Genomic DNA, 27,567 nt, shown 5'->3' with positions numbered 1-27,567 from the left:
CAACCCTAACCCTAACCCCAACCCCAACACCCCCCTTTACCCTAACCCCAACCTTCTCCCTAACCCCAACCCTAACCCCCACCTTCTTCCCAACCCTAACCCCAATACCCCTCCTAACCCCAACCCCAACCTTTTCCCTAACCTCACCCCCAAGCCCTACCCTAACCCCAAACCCAGCACTTTTCCAAACCCTAACCCTAACCCTACCCCCAGCCCTAACCCTAACCCTAACCCCAACCCCCCTAACCCTAACCTAAACCCTAACCCTAACCCTAACCCCAACCCTCACCCCAACCCCCCTCCTACCCCTAACCCTAACACACTTACAAACATAGAGGACAATTCAGGGGGAGTCCCGGACCCACAGACCCCAGCCTTCCCACAAAAATCACAAATCATACCATTCATTTCTACTTTTTCACATAGAACCACAACCTTACAGTACACCATTAAACAAAACTTTTCAACCATACTACACCAACATCCAGCCTTCTATAACCACAAGATTATCCTAGCACACAGAAAAAACAGAAACCTCCATTCCATACTCACCACATCCAAATTCCCGGACCAATTCATCACACCCCGACCCAGACATAGCCAACACTATCGAGACAGAAAATTCATTCAAAACACATACACTGGTACAGGGTTCCCCACGCTAGGCCTCACTTCCATCCATTCCACCAACGTAGTCTACATCATCACATGCACCCTCTGCAACAAACATTATATAGGTGAAACACAAAATTCCATACATACCCGTCTAACACAGCACCTTTACAATATAGCAGGAAGTCGACTTGGCACCACCCTTGTCCGGCACTTCCAAGAGCATCCAGTCAGCCACCTTATTATATCGGGGCTGGAAACCAATAACTGCTGGACAGTGGGACAGAGGAGGAGAGCGGAACGCATATGGATCAACAAATTAGGCACAAAGACACCACATGGCCTCAATGAACACCCATAGAACTTATCTTTCCCAGTCAGCCAATTTAAACAACTTAATATTCTTACAAGCCGAACCAGTTTCTTACCTACCTATTGATCGACTGATTTATCTCTTACCCTGCTTTTATTACATAACTTCGTTTTCTCTATTTTAATTTGAACTCTAATTTATTTTTATTTATATTTATTTTTAATTTTATTTATAATCTGACTGGATTAACCTGCTCTCCTCCTCCCCCTTTCCCTACCCACACCCGGCCTCGAACCCTGACTCCTATTGAGAGACAACTCTGACCTGCACACCTTGCCATCAGTCCGATCAGTAGGCCAGTGCACAGAAAGTTGTAACCCAAACCCTGAACCCCAACCCTAACCCAACCCTAACCAAGAGAGGGTGGCCATCTTCCCTAACCCTAACCATAACCAGGAGAGGGTGGCCATCTTCCCTAACCAGGAGAGGGTGGCCATCTTCCCTAACCCTAACCAGGAGAGGGTGGCCATCTTCCCTAACCCTAACCCTAACCAGGAGAGGGTGGCCATCTTCCCTAACCCTAACCAGGAGAGGGTGGCCATCTTCCCTAACCCTAACCAGGAGAGGGTGGCCATCTTCCCTAACCCTAACCCTAACCAGGAGAGGGTGGCCATCTTCCCTAACCCTAACCCTAACCAGGAGAGGGCGGCCATTTTCCTCACCTACTGCCATGACAAGATAACCGCGCCCAGCCACATTACCAACATGGATGAGATCCCTCTGACTTCTAACATCCCTTTGACCCACAAAGTGGAGAAAAACGGACCAGCACGGTGGCGATACGCACAACGGGGCACTAGAAGTCGTCGTTCACCGTGGTTCTCGGCTGCCACGGAAACGGACAGAGCGCTGGATGATGGAAGGCGAACACTCCTTCACAAAGACTATGAGGCAGCGGCGGGCAAGTTATGCCACCATATGTGGGTGGATTGTAGACGCATGGGCTATGATACCGTCTTCATGTATTGTAAGAGCTTTCACAAAAGGCGACATCAACGCTGAAGCGGAACCGGTCGGTGAGTCCGATTCAGATGATTAATAAGAGGAATTCGGGGTGTTGGACATTGAAATAGTGCAGCTGTTTAATTTAGATACAGAAGATGAAAACTTTGATGGTTCTGTGGCGGAAGAATGAATATTTTGTTCAATAAATGTGTCGAAACTCACTGTTTTACTTCCGTTGTCATTTTTTACTGAATGTTTCAGCATGCGCCTAATAATACGGTGCGCCTTATGTATGTTTTAAATACAGAAATAGCACCCATAACTGAGACTGCGCCTTTTAATACAGTGCGCCCTATGGTCGTGAAAATACGGTAATAGGCAAACGAGCTATGGACCATCCGAGTTACCGTCCAAGACAAACAGTACAACTGTCTCCTTGATACGGAGCCACAATCTACTATAGTCACCAAGTGATTCTAAGAGAGAAAAGTGATGTCAAGCCCAAGTGAAGTGCTGCCAGGAATCATTCTATTGTCAGGAAAAAATGCTTTCAGAGACCCATAGAAGCTAATAGGCAAAAGAGCTATGGACCATCCGAGTTACCGTCCAAGACAAACAGTACAACTGTCTCTTTGCCACAATCTACTATAGTTACCAAGTGATTCTATGACCAATACTCATCAGAACAACAGATCGAACCACCCCATGACCTTCTGAAAGTTGAAGGGGCCAGTGGTCAATCTGTGCCCTCCCTCAGATATGTTGAAGTGATCAATCACCTTCCCAAAACCTTGGAGGTGAATACTAAGGAGGTGAATACTAAGTCCCAACATTGTCCTTGATGCTCCTTCTGATACCTGGCGCCGCGCGAGTGGCAGCCTGTAACAACAGCTCCCGCTCACCCTCGAGCTTTTCCTTTACTTTTTTCTTCTTTTCCGCACCTACTACCTTTGTTTTTGGTGCGTTCGGTTTGTTTCATTCACCCTCACCATGTACGTAAGACTCATGGAGTTTGCACTGGTGGTTCTTCTAATTTCTTCACTTTTTGATACCGCGTCCGGAGACCCTTCGCGGAGCCGCGGCTCGCTTGTTTACAGCAGGGATCAGCTGTTCGCCCTGCGGAGCTCTGCGCCGCTGCCCAAGGAGCGACCCGATGTGCCCCCCGAGCTGAGGAGGAGGAAACGGGGATGCTGCGCCGGGGTCGAGCGCCGTGCCAGGAGGAGACGCTATCGACCCGTCCTGCCCTCCATCATCATGGGGAACGTCAGATCTCTCCCCAACAAGATGGACGAGCTGGCGGCGCTGACCCGGCATCAGCGGGAGTACCGGGAGAGCAGCCTGCTGCTGTTTACGGAGACCTGGCTAACCGCGCTAACTCCGGACACGGCCGCACAACTTGAAGGATTTACTCTCTTACGGGCAGACAGAAGTAGGGAGAGTGGTAAGAGGAAGGGAGGAGGACTGGCAGTGTTTGTGAACGATAGATGGTGTAACCCTGGGCACATCACTATCAAGGAGCAGCACTGCTGTAAGGACGTCGAACTGTTAGCCGTTAGCATGAGGCCTCACTACCTGCCGAGGGAGTTCACACATGCCCTCGCGGTGGTTGTGTACATCCCCCCCTCTGCTAACGCTGATGCAGCCTGTGATGTCCTGCTCTCAGCAGTGAGCAGGCTGCAGACACAGCACCCTGACGCCCTCCTCCTCATCTCTGGAGACTTCAATCATGCCTCTCCATCATCTTCTCTGCCCAAATTCACCCAGTACGTCACATGCCACACCAGGGACAATAAAACACTGGACCTCTTCTATGCCAACACCAAGGAGGCATACCACTCTCTCCCACTCCCTCCCCTGGGCCGTGCCGACCACAACCTTGTACACCTCCAGCCTGTGTACAAACCTCTTGTGCAGAGGCAGCCTGCTGTCACCCGCACAGTGAAGAAATGGTCCGAAGAAGCCGAGGAGGCCCTGAAAGACTGTTTCAACACGACCCTGTGGGATGTATTCAGCGACGCCCATGGGGAGGACATTGACAACCTCACCAGCTGCATCACTGACTACATTAACTTTTGCGTGGAGAACACCGTACCCACCAGGACTGTACGGAGGTTCTCCAACAGCAAGCCCTGGATCACCCCAGACATAAAGGCCCTCCTGAAGGAGAAGAAGAGGGCTTTTGTGTCTGGAGACAAGGAAGAGCTGAAGACTGTGCAGAGGGAACTGAGGAGGAAGATCAGACAGGAGAAGGACAACTACAGGAGGAAGATGGAAAACCAGCTGCAGCAGAACAACATCTGTGGGGTATGGAAGGGCCTGAAGACCATCTCGGGCTTCAAGGAGCAGAAGTCCCAACCTGTGGGTGACCGGGGGTGGGCTAACGACCTGAACTTGTTTTTCAATAGATTTGATCAGGTAACCACCCCTCCCCCGGCCCAGTCTCCTCTGCTGCTACCCCCGCCACTGTCTGTGCCTGCAACCCATTGTTCCTCCTGTCCCCCCTCCTCTCCCTCTCTCATGAACTTCAGCTCACACATTCCCGACACTTCACACCCTGGCCCATGCCCATCCCCATCCCCCCCACCAACACCTCCCTGCTCCAGCCTGTCCCTCACACCACACCAGGTGAGGAAGGCCCTGAAGAAGAACAGGGCCAGGAAAGCGACAGCATCAGCTCCAGGCTCCTGAAGTCCTGCGCAGACCAGCTGTGTGGGATCTTCAGTCACACGTTCAACCTGAGCCTGAGGCTGGGGAGAGTGCCACAGCTGTGGAAGACGTCCTGCATCGTCCCAGTGCCGAAAACACCGCACCCCAAGGAGCTCAACAGCTACAGGCCGGTGGCTCTGACGTCTCATCTGATGAAGACGCTGGAGAGACTCATCCTCGATCACCTGCGCCCACTGGTGAGCTCCTTCATGGACCCGCTGCAGTTCGCCTACCAGCCGAGCATCGGGGTGGACGATGCCGTCATCTACCTCCTCCACACCTCCCTCACTCACCTGGAGAAGGCTGGAAGCACTGTGAAGATCATGTTTTTTGATTTCTCCAGTGCATTCAACACCATCCAGCCCAGGCTGCTGGGGGACAAACTGGAGGTAGCTGGGGTGGATCACCACCTCACAACATGGATTCTGGACTACCTCACACAAAGACCACAGTTTGTGAGGGTGAAGGGCTCCGAGTCAGATCGGCTTCTCTGCAGCACCGGTGTCCCGCAGGGAACAGTTCTGGCTCCTTTCCTGTTCACCCTCTACACCGCGGACTTCTCCTACAGCACATCTTCATGTCACCTCCAGAAGTTCTCTGACGACTCTGCTGCTGTCGGCCTCATCACTGATGGGGACGATACGGAGTACAGGGAACTTATTCAGGGCTTTGTGGACTGGAGCCTGCGGAACAACCTCCAGATCAACGCTGGCAAAACCAAGGAGCTGGTGGTGGATTTCCGCAGGCGTAACAACCCCCCGCCTGCACCAGTGAACATCCTGGGAACGGATGTTGACGTGGTGGAGTCCTACAAGTACCTGGGTGTTCACCTAAACAATAACCTGGACTGGACACACAACACAGACGCCCTGGTCAAGAAGGGCAACAGCAGACTGTTCCTGCTCAGGAGGCTGAGGTCTTTTGGAGTGCAGGGACCCCTCCTGAGGACTTTCTATGACTCTGTGGTGGGATCAGCCATCTTCTATGGGATAGTCTGCTGGTCCAGTAGCATCACGGACAGGGACAGGAAGAGGATGGACATACTGGTAAGGAGGGCCAGCTCTGTCCTGGGATGTCCCCTGGACTCAGTGGAGGTGGTGGGAAATGGGAGGATGATGGCTAAGCTGTCATCCATGTTGAACAACATGTCCCACCCCCTACAGGACACCCTGACAGCACTGGGCAGCTCCTTCAGTGAGCGGCTGCTCCACCCTCGCTGTGTGAAGGAGAGGTATCGTAGATCTTTCCTGCCGGCTGCTGTCAGACTGCACAATAAACAGAACAACCGCTAACACAATCTGAATATTATATATTCTGATATGTATATTGTATTCACCCTCTGTACTATGTACAGGTACACAGAGGCCGAGTATCCATTTATCTGGATTATTGTAAATATCCACCCTCTTTGTATATTCCATTTGATTCTATCTTATTTTTTCCCCTGAGTGCTCTTGTTGCTGTTGTTGCACTGTAAATTTCCCCGTGTGGGACAATAAAGGATCTGAATCTGAATCTGAATCTTGATTGTTTCAGATGGTGGAACGTCAGGATACAATGTTCTGATTGGAACAAACAGACACAATTTAGTGTACGATATGTACAAATAGAAAAGCCCAGCAAGCCATCATCATGTCCCAAACAGCTACAAGACAGTGCTAAAGGTACTTCAACTGCAACAGGAACCTCGTGACAGTAACATCAGAATGGTGATGCAAGGCAGGGGCCAAGAAGTCAAGCATCAGATAAAACTGTCTGATGAAACAACATTTAAACTCAGGGCTGGGCCAACACACTCACACTACGTAGAAGCATTCCGTGACCATGTTGGAGAACTTATCAACACTGAGGTGACTCATGAATGTGAGTCTCCATTCTCCTCCCAATCACTGCAGTCAGGAAGAAGAATTGCCAGCTCTGTACAGGAAATTAATCCAGCAGAAAATAAGAGGTTTATGGACTCCCAAAGATGGGCGACATCTTTGTCGCGTTCTATGGTAGCAAGTGGTTCAGAGTTCTCGATCTATTATCAGATTGAGGTCGATGAGGCTAATGAGACAAGACTGCCTTCATATGCCCCACTTGGTTTCAGCGACTTTAATTGGAAACCCCAGGGAGGAACAAATTCCCCAAGTACCTTTCAGAGTGAGATGGAAAAGTGCATGAGTGAATAAAAGTTGCTGTTTTCCTGAATGACTTTGTGGTCATCTTGAGAACTTTAGAAGAACACAACATCAAACTCACCAAGGTTCTCAGCCACATAAAGGAGTAGGAGCTCAAGCTGCCCCAAGAAATATGCAAATTCTTTCAGTCCTCACTTTGGTTTTTGGGGCACGTGGTCTCGGAGCAGGGAGCGGACATCAATAGAAAAAATATTTCAGTGTTAAACATCTGGCCAGTGCCTCAGTACCTAAAACAATTGAAAGCCCTTCACAGACTTTGCAGATATTACAGGAAGTTTATTGAAGGCTATTCAAGTATAATGAAACCTTTGAATGACTCACCATCTGGCTATCCTCTCCTGAGAAACACTCCAAGTCCAAGGAAATGAGTGTCCAGTCCTACCACCCCAAGGAACCATTTCTGAACCAATGGACCCCTGTCTACCAACAGGCGATTGAGATGATAATAGAGAAGGTGACAATGTCCTCAGTTCTGGCCATCACAAGTCCTGCAGTTACTTACATTTTTCACACAGCTGCAAGTTCCACTGGTCTCAGAACCACCTTAGATTAGGAGCAGGAGGGACAGCTGCCTGTCATTGTATACACAAGCAGAGTGCCATGGCATAGTGAATCCACAAGCATCTGTAGACAGACCTCTATGGCAAGCAGTGCGCAGCAGTCAGCGACAGCAATCTTACCTCAGCCAAACTTGATGCAACAAGCTACAGGTGTTTAGCATCTCTCGCTACCTTTTTTAAGCTCAAGTACTGCCCTGGGTACCCGAATGGAGATACCGATGCATTATCACAATGCTCCTATGGCAACTTGCGTGATGACCTCATCTCAAAAGGAGTGGAACAGATTCCATCAGGTCTCACAACCACATCTATCAGATCAGATAACATTGAAGCCCGTGGATTATGGGGTTGTGCTTTATCTCCTCTTGCCTCATATTCTATTAACACTATTACACTATTAAACGTAACATTTTCAGTTGCTGTCTTATTTCTGAGTTGCTTCTATATGTTACCTTCATACCAATCCTGCCTTGTATTGAGGAAATATCTCAACGCGTACGACTCCTGGCCAACTGCTTCACACCAGGACTCGATGCCATAACCTGACACCAGGATTGTGCATCAACAGTCCCAGTAATGAGCTTTCTCCCACACCACAACCTGGAAAATGAGACAGTGGGTGTGGAGCCTGGCACCATCAGGAGTTTTTATAGAGGAACTGTAACTTATCCTGTCTGGATGTGCAAGCTGGCAATATTTCACTGTGTATGTGGTGTAACGGCTGCCTGTGAGGAAAACAGGCGTCCACATGTCCCCTTTCATGCACGTTCCACTTTGCTACATCGTATCTGCATAGAGAAGACTAGTTGGGCTCACCTGGATCCTTCTGTGTTGTCAGTGAACATTTGTTGAAGTCAAAAACATCTGGTTTTGTAGCTGCGCTGAGGTGATGCTTGGCTTCATTCGACTGAACATAGTTTTATGCTATCCTCAAGCACACCTCTTTAACCCGAGTACCTGAGCTTTAGCGAGGATTTTACACAACGATCAATGATTTTGTTTTTGATTTGCCAAAATCAGATGCTTGCTCGTGCCCTGCAGCAGCAAACACTGGAGCTTGAGTACTTTTACACTTCTGCGTGAGATGGAGGTTGTCCTAAAATGCTGACCATTCACGTCTGTCTGAAGACCCAAATTACATAAAATTTTGAACAGGTGGCAAAAGAGAATTTAATGTTCTAATAAAACATCTGGCACAAAGCAGCTGGTCTCACATAGAGCAAAGGATGCTAGGTAACATCAAGATGGTTTCTCCTTTTTTTGGTTGAATGTTCCATCATGACAGGTGACATCATCGAACAGACTCTGTCCACATCTAAACTCAGGTTGCTTTGAAAATACTAAAGTGGCGCCGCCTTCAAAAGTCTTCCTGTCACGATTCAGCAGCGAAACACTCCTCATCTTCCTGAAGACAAGTACAGGTAAGTCGGTGATTTGGAAAGGTAAATGCCTTCATGTCGTAGAACAACTAATGGACACTCCCTTTGTGTTTAGGAAATATGGCAGCACCATCTCCTCTCTGCAAGGCCAACACCTCCTTCTCCCTGGCTCTGTTCAGAAAGCTGAGTGATAATGACACCACTGCAAACATCTTCTACTCTCCCTTCAGCATCTCCTCAGCTCTGGCTATGGTGCTGCTGGGGGCCCAAGGCAACACGTGTCAGGGGTGCAGTTAGGACCCAAATGCAGCACTCTGAAAAGCTGGACCGTAGTAAAGACTTTTATTAACCCACGGGCAAACAGGTACTCAGGCAGACCAGGAAACACAGGAAATAGTCCGTTCTTCAGGCTCTGGGCCCGCACAACGTCTACGGGTTGCAGGCTCGGGGAGTGGGACGAGCAGCAGCGAAGTCGGGGCCGGGCGGAGAAGTCTAAACCAGGTGAGCAGACAGGAACCACAGACGCTGAGGCAGAAGTCGTAGTCAGGGGCAGAAAGCAGGTAGGTTGTCCGGGGAACAGGCAAGGCAGGCAGAACGAAGACAGGCAGGGTCGGCAACGGGCAAACCGGCAGGGAAACAACGCTGGAAAGTCTTGCATGGACGCAGAGGAACAATCTGGCACCAAGTGAGTGTGAGGCTGGAGAATATATACACTGGTAGGTGAGCTGATTGATGAGTGAGGGCAGGTGTGTGATCAGTGAGTGAGGGCAGGTGTGTGATCCGTGACTGAGGGCAGGTGTGTGATCCGTGACTGAGAGCAGGTGTTTGATCCGTGACTGAGAGCAGGTGTTTGATCCGTGACTGAGAGCAGGTGTGTGATCCGTGACTGAGAGCAGGTGTGGTGATCAGAGGGTGTGGTGTGAGCAGGGCAGTGGAAAAGTACTGGGACAGGAGGGAACTGGAGAAAAGGGGCTGTGACAACACGGCTGCACAGATGTCAGAGGTACACCACTCAAACCCTGCAGCTGTGGACAAAACTATCAGCAGCAATCCAGGTTACCACACAGGGTCAAACCTGGGGCTTTCTTATACTCAAATGCTAAAGTGACGCCACACCTTAGGACATCTGTGTGCTGCAAATGAAGGCGTTGCAGAGGCAGAGCAGGTCTCTGTGGTGGGTGAGGTGTGACTTCTGGCAGATTCCTGGCTGAACATGTCACCTGAATGAGGGAGGCCTCGCCCCCCCACCCCACGCTCTGCAAGCTACTGTTGTGACATGTGATTTTTGCTTGTGCAGAATACAATAAACTGGATGATCGGTCTGAAAATTTAAAGGGAAATTGACTTCTGTTCTTCATCACTTGTTGCTCTAAACTGGATATGGAACCAAACAGTTGTTGGGGATTCAGTTATTTGAACAATTCTACATTCATATTAAAACATTTTCAAGGTTATGTGTTGGTGGGACTGTGTGTCTCCACAGAGCTTGAAAACTAAAGGTCTGGAGGACGACGTCCACGTCAGCTTCAGCCAGCTGCTGAACGAGCTCCACAAGGAAAATGCTCCGTACGCCCTCAGCGTTGCCAACAGACTGTACGGGGAACAGTCCTACCAGTTTGTTGAGGTGTGTGGGGCAGCCTGAAAGGCTGTAGTTTATTGTGTGGATGATGGAGCACAACCAGGCAGCTGATTGGCTGCAGAGGTATTGAAGAAGAGAATGCTCTTGTTTGATAGAAAGTGTAACTGTTTTGGTGCTTCCAGGATTTCTTAGGAAGCACCAAGAAGCACTACAGAGCAGAGCTGGAGTCTGTGGATTTCCGTGCTGCAGCAGAGACGTCACGCAGCAACATCAACAGCTGGGTGGAGAAACAAACAGAGGGTGGGTTTATGCACTCTCGTATATCTGAGTCACACTACAAATATAAAACATCCTCAAACTCTCCTGTAGGTAAAATTAAGGATCTTCTGGCAAAGGGGATTGTGACCGGTGACACCAGGTTGGTGCTGGTCAACGCCATCTACTTCAAAGGCAACTGGGACAAGCAGTTCAAGGAAAAAGCCACCAGAGATGCAACATTTCACATCTCCAAGGTAACCGTGGTCAAGTAGTGCCACCAGCTGTGTGGAATGAAACAGCAGTCAGGCACAAGTACAGTATTTAATCTGTGGTTATTTGCCAATAAAAGAGCAAATGTTTCAGACTTGTTTGATTCAGGCACCTTTACTTTTCCAGTTTGTGTTACAACACTCAACTGTTACATGTAATTCATCCACTTCTGCAGTGATACCAAATCTAAGTTTAATATTCCTTCATGTGATGATAGCAGCAACAGCAATAATCCAGATGTCTTCCTCCTAATATTTCTGTTGTGTTGGGTGTGGAGATGGTTCTGTCCTGCTGTTGTGTATTAATGATACTCGGTAATGACACAAGACAGGATTGATAAAGTTGTCACATGATATTTTATTCCACAATCGGTTACATTTCCCGAAAATTAAAACTTTTCCTCTTAATTGTTTGGGGGTAATAGAGTGCCCACATTTTGTCATGTTATAAGCACAAATGTATTTTACTGGGTTTTTCTTTTCTTACACACTCTTTTCTACAGAACTCCTCCAAGCCGGTGAAAATGATGCACCAGTCATCCAAGTTCCCCTTTACATTTATCCCTGAGGCCACCTGTCAGGTAGGCAATTCAGAAAAAAACTGTCAATAAATACAGTAAAATGATTTGCTAGTAGAGGAAGTTAAGCAGGTTTTCAATAATTGAATGTATAAGATTCTGGTTATAACTGTATCTTTCACATATTGACAGAGAGTGTTTGTTGTCTTTAGGACACAAACTGAGCAGATTTAAGGTTTTCTCTGTCCCCTGGACAGGTCCTGGAGCTGCCTTATGTTGGAAAGGAGCTCAGTATGCTGATCTTTCTCCCCAAACAAATAGAGGACAGCACCACAGGCCTTGAGAAGGTGGGACACTCAAGCGTTCTGTTGGACATAAAAGTTAAGCTTTATGGATAAATGATTCATGTCCACTCTCAGCTGGAGAAGCTGCTGACCTATGACAACTTCATGGAGTGGACTCGTCCAGACACGATGGATGTAGTCGAAGTCCAGGTGGGTCTGCCACGGTTCAAGATGGAGGAGAAATGTAACATGAAGAACATCCTGGTCAGCATGGGCATGGTGGATGCCTTTGATGTAGCCGCGAGCGACTTCTCTGGTAGGAGACTTTCTCCAAAGAGCCTTTTCAGAACAGACAAGCCATCATATTAATGTGAAATATTCTCTTTCCCTCTGACTGACAGGCATGTCTCCAGCCAATGACCTGGTCCTGTCAGAAGTGATTCACAAAGCTTTTGTGGAAGTCAATGAGGAGGGAACTGAGGCTGCTGCTGCCACTGGTGTTGTTGCGAATTCCTACAGTGCAAGACACTCTGAGAGATTCTATGCAGACCATCCTTTCCTCTTCTTCATCAGACACAACCCCTCCAAGAACATTCTGTTTGCTGGTAGATATTGCTCTCCTGAGTGACCACTGAACCTTTAGGATGGTGGTGAACCACCTGTGCAGAGGTTTTATCTGCTTTATCTGCAGACTCCATTCCTGTTATCATGCTTCAGTAAATACGTCTTTACGACAATACGAAAATTTACATCTGGTGTCCCTCTGTCAATCAAAGTCAGTCCTTTTATTGACTTGCTAACATTATTTCAAGGGGTTGTAATAATCACAGGCTGATGTGTGACACAGACTTTTAACCTGACCCTTAATAAACCTGTCTTCACTCTGATATGATCAAATTCTGCCTGTGTCTATTTATTTTCCTCTTTTAGATCTGTGCAAAACTGTTATTTGTTCCTTGCATTAGGTTCAGAAATCACAAACATAAACAGCTTTAGTTTCAAATGTGATGCTGACTCTTTAATTGGACATTTATATAGGTGGAAACCTGAATCTGAAGCTGACTGAATGGAAAGGAGACGGCAAAAGAAAATGGAAGATGTGATAGTGACTTAAGAATGGAAGTAGGTGCTGAGAGAACAAAACAAAACTCAATGTAAAATAATAGTGGTGTTGTGACTCCTACTCTGGCCCCACCTCCTCCTGGGCAATCAGCTCAACCACCACCACCTGGGCCCTCTCCTGCAGCTGCACCCAATCCGCCCAAACGACTCTGCACCCATAAAAGGCCCCTATGCACTCAGGCCTGTGCTTGATCTTACTGATGTTTTTGGCAACACGTCCCGTGGACCCAGCATCTCTCCAGGCTCCCCAGCGACTCCCTGCGTCTTCCAGAGACTCCTCTGCAACCTTCCTAGCCCCTCTTCCTCTGACCTCTTCCTCTTCCCCTTCCTCGGACGGATTTCTCCTATCCTCTGGACATTTGGACTCCCCCACAGACTCTCGCCCCTGGATCTCGAACTTGGTTCGTCTGCCGCATCACGCACCTATAGTTTCTCGGCCTCTCTCATTTTGTTTCTTCCCTCCTGGTTTTTTTTGCTTCATTAAACCTTCAGAGTTTACTTTTTAATTCCCGTGTCTGTCTGCCTTCTTTGGGGTTCCGCCACACTTGACCGCCAGTCCTCTCGAGCGTAACAGAAAGATCAAGCCAAGATGAGTCAAGGTGGAACCCCGGGGCAGCCGGGCGACCCTAGGACCCCCACGTTACCCTCCCCCCTCGAAAGAAGAGTGGAGGCCCACTCTGCCCAGCTCTCCTCCCTTCAGTCGGAGCTAACCAAGGCCTTCCCCACATTCCAGGGGGAGATTTCCGAGCTCCAGAGCTCCTCCCAGACCACCTCCAGTACCCTGTCCGCCCTCTCCAACCAGATGTCCGCCATGGCAACCGTTTTGGCTTCCATTATTCAGAAGCTAGGCAGCGACCCCGGTGGGGCTGCTCCATCAGAACCATCTCTCCCGCTTTCTCCCCGAGCCGAGCCCAACCTTGCCAGCCCCCGTGTGTTCGGCGGGGATTTCGACCTGGGCAAGGGGTTCCTCCACCAATGTGAGCTGCTCTTCCGCCATCAGCCCTCCAGATTTGTTTCCGACGAGGCCAAGGTTGGATTTATAACCTCCCTCCTGGCCGACAAGGCATTGAGCTGGGCCATAGCTGCCATCGACCTGGACCCCCGCCTCTCCTCAGACTACAGCGCCTTTCGACGGGAGTTCAAGGCTGTGTTCGAGCACCCCACCTACGGTGAAGACGCCGCGAGTCGTCTGCTCGCTCTCCAGCAGGGGTCACGGTCAGTTGCGGAGTACACCCTTGAGTTCCGCATCCTGGCTGCAGAGAGCCGCTGGGGCGAGACCGCGCTCCGTAGCGTCTATCGACGGGGCCTGAGTGAGGCAATCAAGGACCTGATTGTGAGAGACCGCCCCTCGTCACTCAACGAGCTGATCACCCTCTCGCTCCAGATGGATGAACGACTACGGGAGCGCCGCCAGGAGCGCGCCCAACGTGCGGGCGGTTCTACCCGCCAACTCTCCCACCGCACTTCCTCTGTCCCTGACTTCTCCCTTACCAGCACTGCCGCCCCGCCTCCTCACATCCTCTTGCAATCCCCAGCTCACTCCTCCCCCAGAGTCGGAGAGGAACCCATGCAGATCGGCCGGTCCCGTCTCTCACGGCAGGAGCGGGAGCAAAGACTCCGAGACCAGTTGTGCCTGTACTGCGGAAACAACGGCCACTTCATCCAAGCCTGCCCCGTCCGACCAAAAGGGCCTGCTCACCAGTAGGGGGAGTACTGGTGAGCCGAGCTGTGATTCCCCAACCCACCGAGCAACACAACCGCCTCTTCCCCGCAACCCTCTCCTGGGATAAGGAGTCTATTCCGGTGAGTGTTCTCATTGACTCTGGGGCTGATGAGTCCCTGATGGACTTTTCTCTCGCGCGTCAAGCTGGCATTCCCCTGGTTCCTCTCGATCGCTCCCTGTCCCCCCAGGCGATCGATGGCCGCTCTCTGGGTAACATCACGCATCGCACCATCCCACTCACCCTAACACTCTCGGGTAATCACATAGAGAGTACACCTTTCCTGGTTTTGCACGCCCCCACCGCTCCACTCGTGTTAGGAAGACCGTGGTTGGAAAGGCACGACCCCCACATCTCATGGACTTCGGGTCGGATCCTGGGGTGGAGCGTGGCCTGTCATGCCAACTGCCTTCGCTCCGCCCCCTCTCCATCCAGTAATCCCAGGCCCGCGCTCACTCCCCCGGATCTCACTGGTGTTCCCCCTATCTACAATGATTTAGCCCCAGTGTTCAGTAAGGACAATGCTCTGTCCCTTCCCCCTCACCGGCCCTATGATTGCCCCATCGACCTCCTCCCCGGGGCTCCCTACCCCACGGGTCGACTTTACAATCTCTCCATCCCAGAGAAGGTGATGCGCAACTACATCACTGAATCCCTTGCCTCTGGGATCATAAGACCATCGTCATCCCCCTTAGCTGCAGGTTTCTTCTTTGTAGCCAAGAAGGATGGCGGCCTGAGGCCCTGCATCGACTTCCGCAAACTTAACAACATCACCGTTAAGAACAAGTACCCTCTTCCCCTTATGAGTTCCACGTTCGAGCCTCTCACTCATGCCCGGGTGTTCACTAAGTTAGACCTCCGCAACGCTTACCACTTGGTGCGGATCAGGAAAGGGGACGAATGGAAGACCGCCTTCAACACACACCTCGGGCACTTCGAATACCTGGTCATGCCCTTCGGCCTCTCCAACGCCCCCGCCGTCTTCCAGGAGTTGGTCAACGATGTGCTCCGGGACATGATCAACGTCTTTGTGGTGGTCTACTTGGACGACATCTTGATCTTCTCCCGCACCATGGAGGAGCACCACCAGCATGTTCGCCTGGTCCTACAACGGCTTTTGGAGAACCGACTATTCATCAAAGCCGAGAAGTGCGTCTTCCACTCCGCCTCAGTGGGGTACCTCGGCTACATCGTGGAGGAGGGGCGGGTGCGCGCAGATCCGGCCAAGATCCAGGCTGTGGTGGAGTGGCCACGCCCCACCGACCGCACTCAGCTTCGCCGGTTCCTTGGGTTCGCCGGGTTCATCCGGCGGTTCATCAAAGGGTTCAGTCAAGTGGCTGCCCCTCTCTCCGCTCTCACCTCCACCTCGCGCCCTTTCACCTGGACACCGGAGGCTGAGACCGCCTTCTCGGCCCTCAAGGACAGGTTCACGACGGCTCCGGTGCTCGCCCATCCAGACCCCGCTCGGCAGTTCGTCGAGGTCGATGCTTCGGACGCGGGCATCGGGGCAGTCCTCTCCCAGCGGTCCGAGGCAGACCAGAAGATTCACCCATGTGCCTACTTTTCCCGCCGTTTTGATCCGGCTGAACGAAATTACGATGTGGGCAACAGGGAACTTCTGGCGGTCTATGGAGCCTTGGTGGAGTGGAGACACTGGCTGGAGGGAGCAAAGCACCCGTTCCTTGTGTGGTCGGACCATAAGAACTTGACCTATGTGAGAACGGCCAAGAGACTCAATCCCAGACAGGGCCGCTGGGCTCTCTTCTTCAGTCGGTTTGATTTCACCCTCACTTTCCGTCCTGGTTCCAAGAATATCCGGGCTGATGCCCTCTCCCGCCAGTTTCCGGAGGAATTCCCCGGCGCCCCCAGGGACCCTGACACCATCGTTCCCCCGGCCCGGGTCATAGGGGTCATCTCCTGGCCGATCGAGACGGCCGTCGAGCAAGCCCAGAGAGACGAGCCAGATCCTGGGAACGGGCCTCAGGGCCGAATGTTCGTGCCTTCCTCCGTCCGGCCGCAGGTGCTAGAGTGGGGCCACTCCAGTTGTTTCGCCTGCCATCCGGGCGTGCGTCGGACGGCGGAGTTTGTGCAGCGGCGCTTCTGGTGGCCCAACCTCCAAGAGGATGTTCGGGAGTTTGTGGGCGCCTGTACGGTCTGTGCCCGCAGCAAGGCCTCCCATCGCTCGCCAGCAGGCCTTCTGCACCCCCTTCCCGTCCCCAGTCGACCCTGGTCTCACGTAGCCCTGGATTTTGTGACGGGCCTCCCCGTCTCGCAGGGGAACGACACCATCCTGACCATTGTGGACCGCTTCTCCAAGGGGGTCCACTTTGTCGCCCTCCCCAAACTCCCTTCTGCTGCAGAAACAGCTGAACTCCTGGTCTCCCACGTGGTACGTCTCCATGGGATCCCCCTTGACGTGGTCTCTGACCGTGGCCCCCAATTCACTTCTAGGGTGTGGCAGGCCTTCTGCAAGGGGATTGGGGCCACGGTCAGCCTGTCCTCTGGGTACCACCCCCAGTCCAACGGACAAGCCGAACGGGCCAACCAGGCTTTGGAGGCGGCCCTGCGCTGCGTGACCACCAGCAATCCTGCCTCCTGGTCCAAGTTCCTGCCGTGGGTGGAATACTCCCTCAACACCATGGAGAGCTCTGCTACTGGTATGTCCCCCTTTCAATGTTTCCTGGGCTACCAACCCCCTCTGTTCCCCCAGCAGGAGCTGGAGATCGCAGTGCCGTCTACCAGGGCCCATCTCCGCCGATGTAGGCGCATCTGGAAGACTGCCCGCAAAGCCATCTTGCGGGCCACTGAGCAGTCCCGGCGTTCGGCCAACCGGCGAAGGAGGCCGGCCCCTGCTTACCGGCCTGGCCAGAAGGTCTGGCTGTTGGCCCGGGACCTGCCCCTCCAGACCTCGCAGACTTCCTCCAGAAAGCTGAACCCCCGCTACATTGGTCCATACACCATCTGCAGCATCGTCAACCCCTCTGCAGTCCGTTTGGATCTCCCTGCCGCCCTCAAGGTTCACCCGGTCTTCCACGTCTCGCTCATTAAACCCTTCTCCACCAGCCCCCTGTCCCCTCCTGCTCCGACTCCACCTCCCCCACAGGTCCTGTCGGACGGAGAGCCGGTGTGGAGCGTTAACAAGCTGCTGGCGGTCCGCCGACGGGGAAGGGGCTTCCAGTACCTGGTGGATTGGGTGGGTTACAGCCCCGAAGACCGGAGCTGGGTGCCCCCATCCTATCTCGCTGACCCCTCCCTCCTCGAAGACTTCTACCGGGAGCACCCGGATGCTCCTGGGCGGTCGTCCGGTGCCTCCCGTAAGGGGGGGGGTACTGTTGTGACTCCTACTCTGGCCCCACCTCCTCCTGGGCAATCAGCTCAACCACCACCACCTGGGCCCTCTCCTGCAGCTGCACCCAATCCGCCCAAACGACTCTGCACCCATAAAAGGCCCCTATGCACTCAGGCCTGTGCTTGATCTTACTGATGTTTTTGGCAACACGTCCCGTGGACCCAGCATCTCTCCAGGCTCCCCAGCGACTCCCTGCGTCTCCCTGCGTCTTCCAGAGACTCCTCTGCAACCTTCCTAGCCCCTCTTCCTCTGACCTCTTCCTCTTCCCCTTCCTCGGACGGATTTCTCCTATCCTCTGGACATTTGGACTCTCGCCCCTGGATCTCGAACTTGGTTCGTCTGCCGCATCACGCACCTATAGTTTGTCTCGGCCTCTCTCATTTTGTTTCTTCCCTCCTGGTTTTTTTTGCTTCATTAAACCTTCAGAGTTTACTTTTTAATTCCCGTGTCTGTCTGCCTTCTTTGGGGTTCCGCCACACTTGACCGCCAGTCCTCTCGAGCGTAACAAGTGGCCTACAAAGAGTTCAATTTATGAGGAAAGTGACAATATGAGGATGAGGAAGGTCACAACATATTCATGAAAATGAAGCATGAAGGTGCTTCATTTGGCAAATCAAATTTATTCAGAGCCCAAAATCATTTTATTGTTGACTCCGAGTGCTTTAGAATCTGCAGAGTTTTGACTTCCTCTGTCCTTAGACCCCTCAGCAGATGAGGAAAAACTTTTCTTTTTTTTTTTTTTAATTATTTTAGGGAAAAGAGCAAACCTGAAGGAGAGCCCCAGCTGAGGGATCCCTCTGCCTGGGGCCGACGATGTCTCAGGCAAACTAATTTTTGATGAGAAACGGTTAGCTGTTGATTGAATATTAATGTTGTTAGGTTACTCTATTTACTCTACTGAGATCCTTTTCATGCAAGACATAAGCGCATGTGGCAGTAATAAGTAAAAGTAAATAAAAATGTGGGTCGGAGTCAGTCGTCACCTGTCTCAAGTTATTGCATAGCAGACTAAATAGTATGCTGTCTCGAATAAGAAGATATCACACTGGCAAATCCAAAAATGCTGATCACTCAGACACTGGTAATCATGTGATTAATGGAGAGATATGAGGAGAGGAAAGAATAATAGCTTAAATTTGAACATATAGAATGTACTTTAAGGGGTGGAAAATTATTACACGCATTTATTAAGTTTTTGTTGAAGGAGAAAATCTAGTTCAGGGTTCTGCTTGTTCCCTCCTTTTTCGACCATTTCCTGATTCACCCTCCAGCCTGGTCGGTGGCGGAAATGCGCCTTTGTTGACAGAAGAAGAGGAAGAACGAAGAAGAAGAAAAAGACGACGAAGAAGAAGAAAAAGACGACGAAGAAGAAGAGACGAGGAAAAGTTCTTTTTTTTTTTAAATTAATTGGATTTTTTGTTATTTATTTATTTTCCTTCTCTTTCTATGTGTATTTTGTATTATACCTCTGGTTAAAAGCTGTGTTTTCGAATGTTATTGTTGCTAAAATATTTAAAAGCAGAAGTATGACAGGTGACGTCACGGAACCGACTCGCCCCTTTGCTCACATACAAGAGTGACATCGCCTTTAAAAGTCTTCCTGTCAAGGTTCAGCAGTCAAACACTCCTCGTCCTCCTGAAGACAAGAAGGTCCAAATACTGCAGGTGATTTGAAGACATTTACCCGACACGCTAAACTTCAGATTTTGAAATCGATTCTTCTGCAGCTTCGATGTTCCAGAGTCAACAAAGTTTAGTCTGCAGTAGTTCTGCATTTGCCGTGTCGTGTTTTTACTTCATTTAGCAGAACAACTTCTAGTTGAATAGTTTATGTACACGTGAATGATCATATTGTAACACTTTTAGTACGGTTAGTTTTTGATTATTGCTTCATTTCTGTTTCTTCGGGAATTTTGTCCAACTAAAGTCAGACTGACAACACGCTTGTTTTTAGGAAATATGGCAGCACCATCTCCTCTCTGCAAGGCCAACACCTCCTTCTCCCTGGCTCTGTTCAGAAAGCTGAGTGATCATGACACCACTGCAAACATCTTCTACTCTCCCTTCAGCATCTCCTCAGCTCTGGCTATGGTGCTGCTGGGGGCCCGAGGCAACACGGCTGCACAGATGTCAGAGGTACACCACTCAAACCCTGCAGCTGTGGACAAAACTAGCAGCAGCAATCCAGGTTACCACACAGGGTCAAACCTGGGGCTTTCTTATGCTCAAATGCTAAAGTGACGCCACACCTTAGGACATCTGTGTGCTGCAAATGAAGGCGTTGCAGAGGCAGAGCAGGTCTCTGTGGTGGGTGAGGTGTGGCTTCTGGCAGATTCCTGGCTGAACATGTCACCAGAATGAGGGAGGCCTCGCTCCCCCCCACCCCACGCTCTGCAAGCTACTGTTGTGACATGTGATTTTTGCTTGTGCAGAATACAGTAAACTAGATGATCGGTCTCAGCCACCTGATGCAGCTGGATTATCATCTGGCGCTGCGATCATGTCACGGACAGCGAGGAGCTTTCACCAGACCTGTTTTAATGGAATTTTGAGCATGTTCTAATGGTGAACTCTCCTTGAAGGGTTCAGCCTTGCAGTGGGTGTGTGACAGTGGGTGGTATTGTAGCAGGTAATCACCAGAACATCCAGTTGTGTGAACTGGTTTGGTATAACTTGATCTTTAAGCAGCTTCTAGAGAAATACTGAAGATCTGTGATCTCAGCAATATCTTAACATGAAGTTGCAAATGACTTTCATGATTACAGATGTGTCTCTGTTAATCAGTATTAGCTCCTTGGGACAGATAATAGAAATTGGCTGTTCATTCTTTAAGAATAGCCAATTTTTTTCAGTTGCAAAAAAAACCCATTTAAAAACTCTGGACCTCAGTGACTTCAGTCGGTCAAAGTTCTTAGCTTGAGTTGTGACGTAATCAATATAGAGTACAGTCAAAGATTGGGTGTGGTTCCACTCCCACAGCTTGACAGCCCTCATTGTCAATGGAAATCTTTAGGAAGCTCCATAGCGGCTACATACTTTGTGATATAACGGTCATTGTTACAACATTTTATGATGTGGTGGGTAATATCCTATTCAAAGACAATTCATTGAGCTTCATTTATCATCTAATACCTGTACAACAAGAAGAAGATTCTGTTTTGTTAAATATGACAAAACACCAGTTGCCTTTATAGGTCCTCTACTTCACTGAGGCAGAGATGCCAAAAGATGCAGAGCAACAACAACAACAGCAGCAACAACAACAAATGAGGCTGCCAGACTTTCTGAAGGTGGTAAAAGACACCAACTAAGATGTGGTTTACTAACTGGAATGCTTCTTTATTGGCACTAACGGCCTGGGTGATGCTTTCTGGTGTGGGGACTCCTCTGAATGTGAGAATTCAAAGGGAAATTTGGCTTTTCTCTTGCTGTTCCAACCTGGATATGGAAGAAAACAGCAACAGAAGACAGAACCCTGGTTCTTCAGTTCTGTTGACTGAAGGTGGACAGGTTAGGGGGAGAGGAAAGTCCACCTGGCTTTTGTAGTTTTCTTCCACTTTATAGCAGCTCTTGGGAATTCAGCCCATGTTCGGATGGTGTGTCTAAAAATTGGTGTTTAAACAATGCAAATGTTGATTCTCCTGCATAAAGGCGTCCATCGCTATGAGGTGTAACATAATTAAATAGTCACTAATCGCACTGTCTTGTTGTCTCCACAGAGCTTGAAAACGAAAGGTCTGGAGGACGACGTCCACGTCAGCTTCAGCCAGCTGCTGAACGAGCTCCACAAGGAAAATGCTCCGTACGCCCTCAGCGTTGCCAACAGACTGTACGGGGAACAGTCCTACCAGTTTGTTGAGGTGTGTGGGGCAGCCTGAAAGGCTGTAGTTTATTGTGTGGATGATGGAGCACAACCAGGCAGCTGATTGGCTGCAGAGGTATTGAAGAAGAGAATGCTCTTGTTTGATAGAAAGTGTAACTGTTTTGGTGCTTCCAGGATTTCTTAGGAAGCACCAAGAAGCACTACAGAGCAGAGCTGGAGTCTGTGGATTTCCGTGCTGCAGCAGAGACGTCACGCAGCAACATCAACAGCTGGGTGGAGAAACAAACAGAGGGTGGGTTTATGCACTCTCGTATATCTGAGTCACGCTACAAATATAAAACATCCTCAAACTCTCCTGTAGGTAAAATTAAGGATCTTCTGGCAAAGGGGATTGTGACCGGTGACACCAGGTTGGTGCTGGTCAACGCCATCTACTTCAAAGGCAACTGGGACAAGCAGTTCAAGGAAAAAGCCACCAGAGATGCAACATTTCACATCTCCAAGGTAACCGTGTTCAAGTAGTGCCAACAGCTGTGTGGACTGAAACAGCAGTCAGGCACAAGTACAGTATTTAATCTGTGGTTATTTGCCAATAAAAGAGCAAATGTTTCAGACTTGTTTGATTCAGGCACCTTTACTTTTCCAGTTTGTGTTACAAGACTCACAACTGTTACATGTAATTCATCCACTTCTGCAGTGATACCAAATCTAAATTTAATATTCCTTCATGTGATGATAGCAGCAACAGCAATAATCCAGATGTCTTCCTCCTAATATTTCTGTTGTGTTGGGTGTGGAGATGGTTCTGTTCTGCTGTTGTGTATTCATGATACTCGGTAATGACACAAGACAGGATTGATAAAGTTGTCACATGATATTTTATTCCACAATCGGTTACATTTCCCGAAAATTAAAACTTTTCCTCTTAATTGCTTGGGGGTAATAGAGTGCCCACATTTTGTCATGTTATAAGCACAAATGTATTTTACTGGGTTTTTCTTTCTTACACGCTCTTTTCTACAGAACTCCTCCAAGCCGGTGAAAATGATGCACCAGTCATCCAAGTTCCCCTTTACATTTATCCCTGAGGCCACCTGTCAGGTAGGCAATTCAGAAAAAACTGTCAATAAATACAGTAAAATGATTTGTTAGTAGAGGAAGTTAAGCAGGTTTTCAATAATTGAATGTATAAGATTCTGGTTATAACTGTATCTTTCACATATTGACAGAGAGTGTTTGTTGTCTTTAGGACACAAACTGAGCAGATTTAAGGTTTTCTCTGTCCCCTGGACAGGTCCTGGAGCTGCCTTATGTTGGAAAGGAGCTCAGTATGCTGATCTTTCTCCCCAATCAAATGGAGGACAGCACCACAGGCCTTGAGAAGGTGGGACACTCAAGCGTTCTGTTGGACATAAAAGTTAAGCTTAATGGATAAATGATTCATGTCCACTCTCAGCTGGAGAAGCTGCTGACCTATGACAACTTCATGGAGTGGACTCGTCCAGACATGATGGATGTAGTCGAAGTCCAGGTGGGTCTGCCACGGTTCAAGATGGAGGAGAAATGTAACATGAAGAACATCCTGGTCAGCATGGGCATGGTGGATGCCTTTGATGTAGCCGCGAGCGACTTCTCTGGTAGGAGACTTTCTCCAAAGAGCCTTTTCAGAAGAGACAAGCCATCATATTAATGTGAAATATTCTCTTTCCCTCTGACTGACAGGCATGTCTCCAGCCAATGACCTGGTCCTGTCAGAAGTGATTCACAAAGCTTTTGTGGAAGTCAATGAGGAGGGAACTGAGGCTGCTGCTGCCACTGGTGCTGTCATGAATCTCCGCAGTGCAAGACACTCTGAGAGATTCTATGCAGACCATCCTTTCCTCTTCTTCATCAGACACAACCCCTCCAGGAACATTCTGTTTGCTGGTAGATATTGCTCTCCTGAGTGACCACTGAACCTTGAGGATGGTGGTGAACCACCTGTGCAGAGGTTTTATCTGCTTTATCTGCAGACTCCATTCCTGTTATCATGCTTCAGTAAATATGTCTTTGTCTTTGTGCCTTCTGGACCTTTTGATTGTTGCACTACTGGCATTTTGCACTGATATTGAGAAACAAATTCATTTAATTTACATCTGGTGTGCCTCTGCCAATAAAAGTCAGTCCTTTTATTGACTTGCTAACATTATTTCAAGGGTTTGTAATAATCACAGATGTGTAACACGGCCTTTAAACCTAAAAATAAAGACATGGAAAAGCTTCTACAGGCTATTGTGTGATGAGATGCATCTAGAGCGTCGCAGGTGTTCGGCTGGATCCCAGGTGAGAGCAGCTGGTGAGATCAGCCTGCTACGATTATTTTTTTCCTGTTTGTAATGTGTTTTATGATTGGGTAAATAATGTTAATAAAATAAAAAGTGATATTGTTATTTAACACCACACTTAAAAATTAACAAAATAAACGCTTGACGTTTATTTCAATGTCGATTCATTGATTGCATATCGAAAAGGTATTTTCGGACCGCCTCGGCTTCCGTAGTTTAGTCATTGACAATAGTTGTGGACATAAACAGAGCAGGAATAACATGAAATTGTGGCCAGGTGGCAAATGAAATATCTTGATGTTATAAAAATTCTGCTATACACAGCGGCTGTCTGCTAATAAAGCAAAGGATGCTGGGTAAAATCAAGATAGCGCCCGCCAGTGTTTTCTTCTTCTCCTTCTACGTCTTTTTCTTCTTCTTTTTTAAAATCTACCGCCATGACGGGAGACGTCATCGATCCGACCACGCCCACTTCAAAAGTCGCATCCCTGGGAAAAAACTAAAGTGACGCCGCGTCTTCCTGACACGGTTCAGTAGCAGAACACTCCTCATCCTCCTGCAGACAAGTACAGGTAAGTTGGTGATTTGGAAACTTACAGGACAGTTTCTACTGAAAGCGATATATTCTCTGTTTCTCCAGTGGTCGAGCCTGTTTAGTTCGTAGGAATTCTTGTGCCTTCATTTCGTAGAACAACTAATGGACACTCCCTTTGTGTTCAGGAAATATGGCAGCACCATCTCCTCTCTGCAAGGCCAACACCTCCTTCTCCCTGGCTCTGTTCAGAAAGCTGAGTGATAATGACACCACTGCAAACATCTTCTACTCTCCCTTCAGCATCTCCTCAGCTCTGGCTATGGTGCTGCTGGGGGCCCGAGGCAACACGGCTGCACAGATGTCAGAGGTACACCACTCAAACCCTGCAGCTGTGGACAAAACTAGCAGCAGCAATCCAGGTTACCACACAGGGTCAAACCTGGGGCTTTCTTATGCTCAAATGCTAAAGTGACGCCACACCTTAGGACATCTGTGTGCTGCAAATGAAGGCGTTGCAGAGGCAGAGCAGGTCTCTGTGGTGGGTGAGGTGTGACTTCTGGCAGATTCCTGACTGAACATGTCACCTGAGTGAGGGAGGCCTCGCCCCCCCCCCCCCCCCCCCCCCCCCCCACGCTCTGCAAGCTACTGTTGTGACATGTGATTTTTGCTTGTGCAGAATACAGTAAACTGGATGATCGGTCTGAGGATTTAAAGGGAAATTGACTTCTGTTCTTCATCACTTGTTGCTCTAAACTGGATATGGAACCAAACAGTTGTTGGGGATTCAGTTATTTGAACAATTCTACATTCATATTAAAACATTTTCAAGATTATGTGTTGATGGGACTGTGTGTCTCCACAGAGCTTGAAAACGAAAGGTCTGGAGGACGACGTCCACGTCAGCTTCAGCCAGCTGCTGAACGAGCTCCACAAGGAAAATGCTCCGTACGCCCTCAGCGTTGCCAACAGACTGTACGGGGAACAGTCCTACCAGTTTGTTGAGGTGTGTGGGGCAGCCTGAAAGGCTGTAGTTTATTGTGTGGATGATGGAGCACAACCAGGCAGCTGATTGGCTGCAGAGGTATTGAAGAAGAGAATGCTCTTGTTTGATAGAAAGTGTAACTGTTTTGGTGCTTCCAGGATTTCTTAGGAAGCACCAAGAAGCACTACAGAGCAGAGCTGGAGTCTGTGGATTTCCGTGCTGCAGCAGAGACGTCACGCAGCAACATCAACAGCTGGGTGGAGAAACAAACAGAGGGTGGGTTTATGCACTCTCGTATATCTGAGTCACGCTACAAATATAAAACATCCTCAAACTCTCCTGTAGGTAAAATTAAGGATCTTCTGGCAAAGGGGATTGTGACCGGTGACACCAGGTTGGTGCTGGTCAACGCCATCTACTTCAAAGGCAACTGGGACAAGCAGTTCAAGGAAAAAGCCACCAGAGATGCAACATTTCACATCTCCAAGGTAACCGTGTTCAAGTAGTGCCAACAGCTGTGTGGACTGAAACAGCAGTCAGGCACAAGTACAGTATTTAATCTGTGGTTATTTGCCAATAAAAGAGCAAATGTTTCAGACTTGTTTGATTCAGGCACCTTTACTTTTCCAGTTTGTGTTACAAGACTCACAACTGTTACATGTAATTCATCCACTTCTGCAGTGATACCAAATCTAAGTTTAATATTCCTTCATGTGATGATAGCAGCAACAGCAATAATCCAGATGTCTTCCTCCTAATATTTCTGTTGTGTTGGGTGTGGAGATGGTTCTGTTCTGCTGTTGTGTATTCATGATACTCGGTAATGACACAAGACAGGATTGATAAAGTTGTCACATGATATTTTATTCCACAATCGGTTACATTTCCCGAAAATTAAAACTTTTCCTCTTAATTGCTTGGGGGTAATAGAGTGCCCACATTTTGTCATGTTATAAGCACAAATGTATTTTACTGGGTTTTTCTTTTCTTACACGCTCTTTTCTACAGAACTCCTCCAAGCCGGTGAAAATGATGCACCAGTCATCCAAGTTCCCCTTTACATTTATCCCTGAGGCCACCTGTCAGGTAGGCAATTCAGAAAAAACTGTCAATAAATACAGTAAAATGATTTGTTAGTAGAGGAAGTTAAGCAGGTTTTCAATAATTGAATGTATAAGATTCTGGTTATAACTGTATCTTTCACATATTGACAGAGAGTGTTTGTTGTCTGTAGGACACAAACTGAGCAGATTTAAGGTTTTCTCTGTCCCCTGGACAGGTCCTGGAGCTGCCTTATGTTGGAAAGGAGCTCAGTATGCTGATCTTTCTCCCCAATCAAATGGAGGACAGCACCACAGGCCTTGAGAAGGTGGGACACTCAAGCGTTCTGTTGGACATAAAAGTTAAGCTTAATGGATAAATGATTCATGTCCACTCTCAGCTGGAGAAGCTGCTGACCTATGACAACTTCATGGAGTGGACTCGTCCAGAAATGATGAAGGAGGTAGAAGTCCAGGTGGGTCTGCCACGGTTCAAGATGGAGGAGAAATGTAACATGAAGAACATCCTGGTCAGCATGGGCATGGTGGATGCCTTTAATGAAGCTGCGAGCGACTTCTCTGGTAGGAGACTTTCTCCAAAGAGCCTTTTCAGAAGAGACAAGCCATCATATTAATGGGAAATATTCTCTTTCCCTCTGACTGACAGGCATGTCTCCAGCCAATGACCTGGTCCTGTCAGAAGTGATTCACAAAGCTTTTGTGGAAGTCAATGAGGAGGGAACTGAGGCTGCTGCTGCCACTGGTGCTGTCTTCACTTTGCACTGTGCAGTATTCCCTCAGAATTTCTATGCAGACCATCCTTTCCTCTTCTTCATCAGACACAACCCCTCCAGGAACATTCTGTTTGCTGGTAGATATTGCTCTCCTGAGTGACCACTGAACCTTGAGGATGGTGGTGAACCACCTGTGCAGAGGTTTTATCTGCTTTATCTGCAGACTCCATTCCTGTTATCATGCTTCAGTAAATACGTCTTTGTCTTTGTG

General features: G+C 49.0%; 4 protein-coding genes across 6 annotated transcripts in view; all 4 read left to right on the top strand.

Moving 5' to 3' along the window:
- The window catches only part of LOC115248287 (leukocyte elastase inhibitor-like), a 19,616-nt gene extending 7,235 nt beyond the window's left edge, over positions 1-12,381 (top strand). Inside the window, exon 10 of the mRNA XM_029831883.1 lies at positions 12,336-12,381. The gene's annotated coding sequence lies outside the window, so the exon portion shown is untranslated. The remainder of the gene's footprint in view (positions 1-12,335) is intronic.
- On the top strand, positions 8,674-23,943 carry LOC115248335 (leukocyte elastase inhibitor-like). Its single transcript, XM_029831977.1, has 11 exons — positions 8,674-8,800; positions 8,874-9,029; positions 9,728-9,813; positions 10,242-10,382; positions 10,520-10,637; positions 10,707-10,849; positions 11,368-11,445; positions 11,640-11,729; positions 11,802-11,982; positions 12,068-12,386; positions 23,723-23,943. Exons 2-10 carry the CDS (start codon positions 8,879-8,881, stop codon positions 12,292-12,294), a joined length of 1,215 nt encoding a protein of 404 aa, XP_029687837.1. The 5' UTR covers positions 8,674-8,800; positions 8,874-8,878; the 3' UTR covers positions 12,295-12,386; positions 23,723-23,943.
- On the top strand, positions 19,381-23,923 carry LOC115248282 (leukocyte elastase inhibitor-like). Of its 2 annotated transcripts, XM_029831865.1 has the most exons (10): positions 19,381-19,523; positions 19,813-19,994; positions 21,053-21,148; positions 21,578-21,718; positions 21,856-21,973; positions 22,043-22,185; positions 22,705-22,782; positions 22,976-23,065; positions 23,138-23,318; positions 23,404-23,923. In XM_029831865.1, exons 2-10 carry the CDS (start codon positions 19,818-19,820, stop codon positions 23,628-23,630), a joined length of 1,251 nt encoding a protein of 416 aa, XP_029687725.1. In that variant the 5' UTR covers positions 19,381-19,523; positions 19,813-19,817; the 3' UTR covers positions 23,631-23,923. The 2 variants fall into 2 exon arrangements, with proteins under 2 accessions (XP_029687725.1, XP_029687726.1); XM_029831866.1 differs by lacking the exon at positions 21,053-21,148 and having other exon boundaries at positions 23,404-23,677.
- Positions 19,460-27,567, top strand: LOC115248284 (leukocyte elastase inhibitor-like). 2 transcript variants are annotated; one of them, XM_029831871.1, is made up of 9 exons: positions 19,460-19,523; positions 24,726-24,907; positions 25,403-25,543; positions 25,681-25,798; positions 25,868-26,010; positions 26,531-26,608; positions 26,802-26,891; positions 26,964-27,144; positions 27,230-27,567. In XM_029831871.1, exons 2-9 carry the CDS (start codon positions 24,731-24,733, stop codon positions 27,454-27,456), a joined length of 1,155 nt encoding a protein of 384 aa, XP_029687731.1. In that variant the 5' UTR covers positions 19,460-19,523; positions 24,726-24,730; the 3' UTR covers positions 27,457-27,567. The 2 variants fall into 2 exon arrangements, with proteins under 2 accessions (XP_029687731.1, XP_029687730.1); XM_029831870.1 differs by lacking the exon at positions 19,460-19,523 and adding an exon at positions 24,430-24,577.

The sequence above is a fragment of the Takifugu rubripes genome, unplaced genomic scaffold, assembly GCF_901000725.2.
Source record: "Takifugu rubripes unplaced genomic scaffold, fTakRub1.2, whole genome shotgun sequence".
In the NCBI taxonomy this organism is placed as follows: Eukaryota; Metazoa; Chordata; class Actinopteri; order Tetraodontiformes; family Tetraodontidae; genus Takifugu; species Takifugu rubripes.
This window is presented reverse-complemented; position numbering and strand designations above follow the sequence as displayed.

Excerpts from the sequence above, each read along its gene's own strand:
- LOC115248282 (XM_029831865.1), top strand. The coding sequence starts at position 19,818 with ATGGCAGCACCATCTCCTCTCTGCAAGGCCAACACCTCCTTCTCCCTG. Across the intron at positions 21,974-22,042 it reads GGTGGAGAAACAAACAGAGG|GTAAAATTAAGGATCTTCTG; the intron begins GTGGGTTTATGC and ends ACTCTCCTGTAG. Across the intron at positions 23,319-23,403 it reads AGCCGCGAGCGACTTCTCTG|GCATGTCTCCAGCCAATGAC; the intron begins GTAGGAGACTTT and ends TCTGACTGACAG.
- LOC115248284 (XM_029831871.1), top strand. The coding sequence starts at position 24,731 with ATGGCAGCACCATCTCCTCTCTGCAAGGCCAACACCTCCTTCTCCCTG. Across the intron at positions 25,799-25,867 it reads GGTGGAGAAACAAACAGAGG|GTAAAATTAAGGATCTTCTG; the intron begins GTGGGTTTATGC and ends ACTCTCCTGTAG. Across the intron at positions 26,609-26,801 it reads TCCCTGAGGCCACCTGTCAG|GTCCTGGAGCTGCCTTATGT; the intron begins GTAGGCAATTCA and ends TCCCCTGGACAG.
- LOC115248335 (XM_029831977.1), top strand. The coding sequence starts at position 8,879 with ATGGCAGCACCATCTCCTCTCTGCAAGGCCAACACCTCCTTCTCCCTG. Across the intron at positions 9,814-10,241 it reads AACTATCAGCAGCAATCCAG|AGCTTGAAAACTAAAGGTCT; the intron begins GTTACCACACAG and ends GTGTCTCCACAG. Across the intron at positions 10,638-10,706 it reads GGTGGAGAAACAAACAGAGG|GTAAAATTAAGGATCTTCTG; the intron begins GTGGGTTTATGC and ends ACTCTCCTGTAG.